Source organism: Rutilus rutilus (assembly GCF_951802725.1).
Source record: "Rutilus rutilus genome assembly, chromosome: 13".
Taxonomy (NCBI): Eukaryota; Metazoa; Chordata; class Actinopteri; order Cypriniformes; family Leuciscidae; genus Rutilus; species Rutilus rutilus.
This window is the reverse complement of record NC_140218.1, coordinates 38,634,179-38,644,589: the sequence shown is the minus strand read 5'-3', so window position 1 is coordinate 38,644,589 and position 10,411 is coordinate 38,634,179. Positions and strand designations below refer to the sequence as shown.

At 51.3% G+C, this 10,411-nt stretch overlaps 1 protein-coding gene across 1 annotated transcript in view; it reads right to left on the bottom strand.

Annotated features, from left to right (window-relative positions):
• Positions 1–984: 984 nt before the first annotated feature.
• Positions 985–10,411, bottom strand: part of samhd1 (SAM domain and HD domain 1) — a 95,173-nt gene continuing 85,746 nt past the window's right edge. Inside the window, exon 16 of the mRNA XM_084427738.1 lies at positions 985–2,205. Within this exon, the coding sequence (XP_084283864.1) occupies positions 2,011–2,205 (195 nt within the window). The 3' untranslated portion in view covers positions 985–2,010. The remainder of the gene's footprint in view (positions 2,206–10,411) is intronic.

The following is a 10,411-nucleotide window of genomic DNA, read 5'->3' as shown; positions in this document are numbered from 1 at the left end:
CCTGCTCATGAGGTAGTACTTTTTCAAAGTTCAGGAACTTTCAGGGGTGGGACTTGTGCGCTGCACAAGCTGATTGGTTGTGTTCACGCCGCATTTTGGTTGGATGACTCCACAAGCATTTTCTTTATTTTTAACTTCCCTTTTAAAAAGTGGCTTCATGCAGTAAAGTTGTCTGTCTGCAAATATGGAATTTAATAAAAAAAAAACTGGGGGACTGGCGACGAGTTTCAGGCTTTATTATTTGGGTATTTGTGGAAGAGGAAACTTTCTGCGCGTTCGTCACAGCCATCTCACGGTCATGTCCGCAATAGCTGATAACATACAATTTTATATCTAACGTTAGCATTACGAGCTCTGAACACGCTTTATCAGTGCTCGTCTCTTTTCTGCCACAGCTTTTAATATTAAGTCATTATGTTTACACATTGTCATCTATTGCAAGGCAAACCATGTTACAAATTTACTATAACAGGATTGAAATAGCGCTTTGAGGTTGGTAACAAACAACTATTTACAAGACTGTCACTATTTATGATTGATAGACGGGGTTCAGGCTTTTTTTTAAGCGTATTTGCGCAAAAGGAAATTTCTGCGCGTTCGTCCCAGTCATCTCACAACATACCTTGTCTAATTTTATACGCATACGAGCTTTCTGAACACGCTTTAGTATCAGTGCTCGTCTATTTTGTTATGTTAATTACCTCGTTAGTAAACCAATAACTGCAGCACAGTTTGAATCTCCTCCATACTTATAAATGTGGCGCTCAAAACTGATTACTGTCCGTCGCAGACTGGGAGGAGCAGTTGCGCGCAGTTTACCTTCCCGGTACTTTAGACCGCGGTGTAAACGCAGAAAGCAACCGGTCTGGGGCAAAAAAGGTTCCTGGGAAAAAAGTTCCTGGGACAAATTGTTCCGGGTAATTTCGGTGGAAAAGCGGCTAATGTCAGTGTAAAGCTTTTACTGCAAAATCTGGGACAGACACATTATTCATCTCACTCTGTCCTTTACTTAGTGAATCACAAGCTTCTTCTCTTCTGTACTGTGCATCCACCAGACAAATCACATCACACAAAACAAAAGTAAAGCATAAACATATGAACAAATGAATATAGAACATTACAAACACACACAGCTAGAGAAGAATCAGACTTTCTCCGTGCATTGCCCTTTTAATCCTTTTGCTGGAAAACCACACTTTTATTTGTATGCTGCGCAGGAATCCTGAGATGTTGATGGAGTTGCATGGATTCAACTCTACATCAAAAAAATCTCCATGCACAACATGCATTGTTACTTCTTTCTTTCTTTTTTCTTTCTTTACTTTTTCAGTACAACTGACTTGATGTGATTGTGCTGTGATGAAATATTTCAAGACTTAAATGAGCTTGACCAAGCACAACACAATCATGGAGATTTTGGTTTACAGTAAAGCCCCGTATTGATAACATGAGAACATTTGAAATAAGATCCAAGAAAATCGCTGAGAACAAAAGGATCATACCAGCAACATCCACTACTGTTATACAAAGTATTTCAAGTAATAAAAAACATTCTGCTCAAATATAGATGTATAAAATATCTGTTGTCATCACATTTGAGAAAAGACCCAGTATAATGAAAACGAGCAGAGTCATGTGTGAGTGAGGGCTGTTCAACAAAATAAACAAGTAACAGAGAGTCCCTAATAAAACTTTTTAAATAAATAAAAATGAACAAAAGAATGCCAAAAAGCATTGAACTTTCCCCCTGCATCAAAGCATGATAGTGGAGAGAGACATGATCGTTCATTCTGGAGCGAATGGTAAAGCGTCTCGGTGTCAGAGGGGTGAACTGCATTAAAACCCTGATAAAGAACATGATATTAAAGCTGAAAATAAAACTCAATAGAGGAAAATACCATTTAAATGAAGTTTGAAAACACTTTGAATGATTGACTGAGCTGATCTCCACAATTATCCTGAATAAGAAAGCTTGGCTGTTTGAGATCCCTAAGAGCCAAGGCCAGTTCTTCAGAGCTTGCTTTCTCCCTGAACTTGAAAAAGGTTCACTTTTACATTGCGTCCAGTCTTCTTGGGCGTTTGATCTCTAACTCCCGGACGCACGCCTTCACTGTTGTCATCGACCTCGCTGTCGCTGTCGTCCTGCTCCAGGGTGTGCCAGTCTCGCTTGAGTGGCGTGAGCTCTGGGGCGATTACATCTCCATCCTGGAACACAACACACGTTCACCCGTTACCCGACGCCGACAGGATCAGTCCACACAAACACACGTTCACACGTTCACCCGTTACCCGACGCCTACAGGATCAGTCCACACAAACACACGTTCACCCGTTACCCGATGCCTACAGGATCAGTCCACACAAACACACGATCACCCGTTACCCGACGCCTACAGGATCAGTCCACACAAACACACGATCACCCGTTACCCGACGCCTACAGGATCAGTCCACACAAACACACGTTCACCCGTTACCCGACGCTTACAGGATCAGTCCACACAAACACACGTTCACCCGTTACCCGACGCTTACAGGATCAGTCCACACAAACACACGTTCACCCGTTACCCGACGCCCACAGGATCAGTCCACACAAACACACGTTCACCCGTTACCCGACGCTTACAGGATCAGTCCACACAAACACACGTTCACCCGTTACCCGACGCCTACAGGATCAGTCCACACAAACACACGATCACCCGTTACCCGTCGCCTACAGGATCAGTCCACACAAACACACGATCACCCGTTACCCGACGCCTACAGGATCAGTCCACACAAACACACGTTCACCCGTTACCCGACGCCTACAGGATCAGTCCACACAAACACACGATCACCCGTTACCCGACGCCTACAGGATCAGTCCACACAAACACACGATCACCCGTTACCCGACGCCTACAGGATCAGTCCACACAAACACACGATCACCCGTTACCCGACGCTTACAGGATCAGTCCACACAAACACACGTTCACCCGTTACCCGACGCTTACAGGATCAGTCCACACAAACACACGTTCACCCGTTACCCGACGCTTACAGGATCAGTCCACACAAACACACGTTCACCCGTTACCCGACGCCTACAGGATCAGTCCACACAAACACACGATCACCCGTTACCCGTCGCCTACAGGATCAGTCCACACAAACACACGTTCACCCGTTACCCGACGCCTACAGGATCAGTCCACACAAACACACGATCACCCGTTACCCGACGCTTACAGGATCAGTCCACACAAACACACGTTCACCCGTTACCCGACGCCTACAGGATCAGTCCACACAAACACACGTTCACCCGTTACCCGACGCCTACAGGATCAGTCCACACAAACACACGTTCACCCGTTACCCGTCGCCTACAGGATCAGTCCACACAAACACACGTTCACCCGTTACCCGACGCCTACAGGATCAGTCCACACAAACACACGATCACCCGTTACCCGACGCCTACAGGTTCAGTCCACACAAACACACGATCACCCGTTACCCGACGCTTACAGGATCAGTCCACACAAACACACGTTCACCAGTTACCCGACGCCTACAGGATCAGTCCACACAAACACACGTTCACCCGTTACCCGACGCCTACAGGATCAGTCCACACAAACACACGATCACCCGTTACCCGACGCCTACAGGATCAGTCCACACAAACACACGAACACACGATCACCCGTTACCCGACGCTTACAGGATCAGTCCACACAAACACACGTTCACCCGTTACCCGACGCCTACAGGATCAGTCCACACAAACACACGATCACCCGTTACCCGACGCCTACAGGATCAGTCCACACAAACACACGATCACCCGTTACCCGACGCCTACAGGATCAGTCCACACAAACACAAGATCACCCGTTACCCGACGCCTACAGGATCAGTCCACACAAACACACGATCACCCGTTACCCGACGCCTACAGGATCAGTCCACACAAACACAAGATCACCCGTTACCCGACGCCTACAGGATCAGTACACACAAACACAAGATCACCCGTTACCCGACGCCTACAGGATCAGTCCACACAAACACAAGATCACCCGTTACCCGACGCCTACAGGATCAGTACACACAAACACAAGATCACCCGTTACCCGACGCCTACAGGATCAGTACACACAAACACAAGATCACCCGTTACCCGACGCCTACAGGATCAGTACACACAAACACAAGATCACCCGTTACCCGACGCCTACAGGATCAGTCCACACAAACACAAGATCACCCGTTACCCGACGCCTACAGGATCAGTCCACACAAACACAAGATCACCCGTTACCCGACGCCTACAGGATCAGTACACACAAACACAAGATCACCCGTTACCCGACGCCTACAGGATCAGTCCACACAAACACAAGATCACCCGTTACCCGACGCCTACAGGATCAGTACACACAAACACAAGATCACCCGTTACCCGACGCCTACAGGATCAGTCCACACAAACACAAGATCACCCGTTACCCGACGCCTACAGGATCAGTACACACAAACACAAGATCACCCGTTACCCGACGCCTACAGGATCAGTACACACAAACACAAGATCACCCGTTACCCGACGCCTACAGGATCAGTCCACACAAACACAAGATCACCCGTTACCCGACGCCTACAGGATCAGTACACACAAACACAAGATCACCCGTTACCCGACGCCTACAGGATCAGTCCACACAAACACACGATCACCCGTTACCCGACGCCTACAGGATCAGTCCACACAAACACACGATCACCCGTTACCCGACGCCTACAGGATCAGTCCACACAAACACACGATCACCCGTTACCCGACGCCTACAGGATCAGTCCACACAAACACACGATCACCCGTTACCCGACGCCTACAGGATCAGTCCACACAAACACACGATCACCCGTTACCCGACGCCTACAGGATCAGTCCACACAAACACAAGATCACCCGTTACCCGACGCCTACAGGATCAGTCCACACAAACACAAGATCACCCGTTACCCGACGCCTACAGGATCAGTCCACACAAACACACGTTCACACGTTACCCGACGCTTACAGGATCAGTCCACACAAACACACGTTCACCCGTTACCCGACGCCTACAGGATCAGTCCACACAAACACACGTTCACCCGTTACCCGTCGCCTACAGGATCAGTCCACACAAACACACGATCACCCGTTACCCGACGCCTACAGGATCAGTCCACACAAACACACGATCACCCGTTAACCGACGCCTACAGGATCAGTCCACACAAACACACGTTCACCCGTTACCCGACGCCTACAGGATCAGTCCACACAAACACACGATCACCCGTTACCCGACGCCTACAGGATCAGTCCACACAAACACACGATCACCCGTTACCCGACGCTTACAGGATCAGTCCACACAAACACACGTTCACCCGTTACCCGACGCCTACAGGATCAGTCCACACAAACACACGATCACCCGTTACCCGACGCTTACAGGATCAGTCCACACAAACACACGTTCACCCGTTACCCGACGCTTACAGAATCAGTCCACACAAACACACGATCACCCGTTACCCGACGCCTACAGGATCAGTCCACACAAACACACGTTCACCCGTTACCCGACGCCTACAGGATAAGTCCACACAAACACACGATCACCCGTTACCCGACGCTTACAGGATCAGTCCACACAAACACACGTTCACCCGTTACCCGACGCCTACAGGATGAGTCCACACAAACACACGTTCACCCGTTACCCGACGCTTACAGGATCAGTCCACACAAACACACGTTCACCCGTTACCCGACGCCTACAGAATCAGTCCACACAAACACACGATCACCCGTTACCCGACGCCTACAGGATCAGTCCACACAAACAAACGATCACCCGTTACCCGACGCCTACAGGATCAGTCCACACAAATACACGATCACCCGTTACCCGACGCCTACAGGATGAGTCCACACAAACACACGTTCCCCCATTACCCGACGCCCACAGGATCAGTCCACACAAACACACGTTCACCCGTTACCCGACGCTTACAGGATCAGTCCACACAAACACACGTTCACCCGTTACCCGACGCCTACAGAATCAGTCCACACAAACACACGATCACCCGTTACCCGACGCCTACAGGATCAGTCCACACAAACAAACGATCACCCGTTACCCGACGCCTACAGGATCAGTCCACACAAATACACGATCACCCGTTACCCGACGCCTACAGGATGAGTCCACACAAACACACGTTCACCCGTTACCCGACGCCTACAGGATCAGTCCACACAAACACACGTTCACACGTTACCCGACGCCCACAGGATCAGTCCACACAAACACACGTTCACCCGTTACCCGACGCCTACAGGATCAGTCCACACAAACACACGTTCACCCGTTACCCGTCGCCTACAGGATCAGTCCACACAAACACACGTTACCCGACGCCTACATGATCAGTCCACACAAACACACGTTCACACGTTACCCGACGCCTACAGGATCAGTCCACACAAACACACGTTCACCCGTTACCCGACGCCTACAGGATCAGTCCACACAAACACACGTTCACCCGTTACCCGACGCCCACAGGATCAGTCCACACAAACACACGTTCACCCGTTACCCGACGCCTACAGGATCAGTCCACACAAACACACGTTCACCCGTTACCCGACGCCTACAGGATCAGTCCACACAAACACACGTTCACCCGTTACCCGACGCCTACAGGATCAGTCCACACAAACACACGTTCACCCGTTACCCGACGCCCACAGGATCAGTCCACACAAACACACGTTCACCCGTTACCCGACGCCCACAGGATCAGTCCACACAAACACACGTTCACCCGTTACCCGACGCCTACAGGATCAGTCCACACAAACACACGTTCACCCGTTACCCGACGCCTACAGGATCAGTCCACACAAACACACGATCACCCGTTACCCGACGCCCACAGGATCAGTCCACACAAACACACGTTCACCCGTTACCCGACGCCTACAGGATCAGTCCACACAAACACACGTTCACCCGTTACCCGACGCCTACAGGATCAGTCCACACAAACACACGTTCACCCGTTACCCGACGCCGACAGGATCAGTCCACACAAACACACGTTCACCTGTTACCCGACGCCCACAGGATCAGTCCACACAAACACACGTTCACCCGTTACCCGACGCCTACAGGATCAGTCCACACAAACACACGTTCACCCGTTACCCGACGCCGACAGGATCAGTCCACACAAACACACGTTCACCTGTTACCCGACGCCCACAGGATCAGTCCACACAAACACACGTTCACCCGTTACCCGACGCCTACAGGATCAGTCCACACAAACACACGTTCACCCGTTACCCGACGCCCACAGGATCAGTCCACACAAACACACGTTCACCTGTTACCCGACGCCCACAGGATCAGTCCACACAAACACACGTTCACCCGTTACCCGACGCCTACAGGATCAGTCCACACAAACACACGTTCACCCGTTACCCGACGCCCACAGGATCAGTCCACACAAACACACGTTCACACGTTACCCGACGCCCACAGGATCAGTCCACACAAACACACGTTCACACGTTACCCGACGCCCACAGGATCAGTCCACACAAACACACGTTCACACGTTACCCGACGCCCACAGGATCAGTCCACACAAACACACGTTCACACGTTACCCGACGCCCACAGGATCAGTCCACACAAACACACGTTCACCCGTTACCCGACGCCTACAGGATCAGTCCACACAAACACACGTTCACCCGTTACCCGACGCCTACAGGATCAGTCCACACAAACACACGATCACCCGTTACCCGACGCCTACAGGATCAGTCCACACAAACACACGTTCACCCGTTACCCGTCGCCTACAGGATCAGTCCACACAAACACACGTTCACCCGTTACCCGTCGCCTACAGGATCAGTCCACACAAACACACGATCACCCGTTACCCGTCGCCTACAGGATCAGTCCACACAAACACACGTTCACCCGTTACCCGACGCCCACAGGATCAGTCCACACAAACACACGTTCACACGTTACCCGACGCCCACAGGATCAGTCCACACAAACACACGTTCACACATTACCCGACGCCCACAGGATCAGTCCACACAAACACACGTTCACACGTTACCCGACGCCTACAGGATCAGTCCACACAAACACACGTTCACACGTTACCCGACGCCTACAGGATCAGTCCACACAAACACACGTTCACACGTTACCCGACGCCTACAGGATCAGTCCACACAAACACACGTTCACCCGTTACCCGTCGCCTACAGGATCAGTCCACACAAACACACGTTCACCCGTTACCCGTCGCCTACAGGATCAGTCCACACAAACACACGTTCACCCGTTACCCGTCGCCTACAGGATCAGTCCACACAAACACACGTTCACACATTACCCGACGCCCACAGGATCAGTCCACACAAACACACGTTCACACGTTACCCGACGCCTACAGGATCAGTCCACACAAACACACGTTCACACGTTACCCGACGCCTACAGGATCAGTCCACACAAACACACGTTCACCCGTTACCCGACGCTTACAGGATCAGTCCACACAAACACACGTTCACCCGTTACCCGACGCTTACAGGATCAGTCCACACAAACACACGTTCACCCGTTACCCGACGCTTACAGGATCAGTCCACACAAACACACGTTCACCCGTTACCCGACGCCTACAGGATCAGTCCACACAAACACACGTTCACCCGTTACCCGACGCTTACAGGATCAGTCCACACAAACACACGTTCACCCGTTACCCGACGCTTACAGGATCAGTCCACACAAACACACGTTCACCCGTTACCCGACGCCTACAGGATCAGTCCACACAAACACACGTTCACCCGTTACCCGACGCTTACAGGATCAGTCCACACAAACACACGATCACCCGTTACCCGACGCCTACAGGATCAGTCCACACAAACACACGTTCACCCGTTACCCGTCGCCTACAGGATCAGTCCACACAAACACACGATCACCCGTTACCCGACGCCTACAGGATCAGTCCACACAAACACACGTTCACCCGTTACCCGTCGCCTACAGGATCAGTCCACACAAACACACGATCACCCGTTACCCGACGCCTACAGGATCAGTCCACACAAACACACGTTCACCCGTTACCCGTCGCCTACAGGATCAGTCCACACAAACACACGTTCACCCGTTACCCGTCGCCTACAGGATCAGTCCACACAAACACACGATCACCCGTTACCCGTCGCCTACAGGATCAGTCCACACAAACACACGTTCACCCGTTACCCGACGCCCACAGGATCAGTCCACACAAACACACGTTCACACGTTACCCGACGCCCACAGGATCAGTCCACACAAACACACGTTCACACATTACCCGACGCCCACAGGATCAGTCCACACAAACACACGTTCACACGTTACCCGACGCCTACAGGATCAGTCCACACAAACACACGTTCACACGTTACCCGACGCCTACAGGATCAGTCCACACAAACACACGTTCACACGTTACCCGACGCCTACAGGATCAGTCCACACAAACACACGTTCACCCGTTACCCGTCGCCTACAGGATCAGTCCACACAAACACACGTTCACCCGTTACCCGTCGCCTACAGGATCAGTCCACACAAACACACGTTCACCCGTTACCCGTCGCCTACAGGATCAGTCCACACAAACACACGTTCACACATTACCCGACGCCCACAGGATCAGTCCACACAAACACACGTTCACCCGTTACCCGACGCCTACAGGATCAGTCCACACAAACACACGTTCACACGTTACCCGACGCCTACAGGATCAGTCCACACAAACACACGTTCACACGTTACCCGACGCCTACAGGATCAGTCCACACAAACACACGTTCACACGTTACCCGACGCCCACAGGATCAGTCCACACAAACACACGTTCACACGTTACCCGACGCCTACAGGATCAGTCCACACAAACACACGTTCACACGTTACCCGACGCCTACAGGATCAGTCCACACAAACACACGTTCACCCGTTACCCGTCGCCTACAGGATCAGTCCACACAAACACACGTTCACCCGTTACCCGTCGCCTACAGGATCAGTCCACACAAACACACGTTCACCCGTTACCCGTCGCCTACAGGATCAGTCCACACAAACACACGATCACCCGTTACCCGTCGCCTACAGGATCAGTCCACACAAACACACGTTCACACGTTACCCGACGCCTACAGGATCAGTCCACACAAACACACGTTCACACGTTACCCGACGCCCACAGGATCAGTCCACACAAACACACGTTC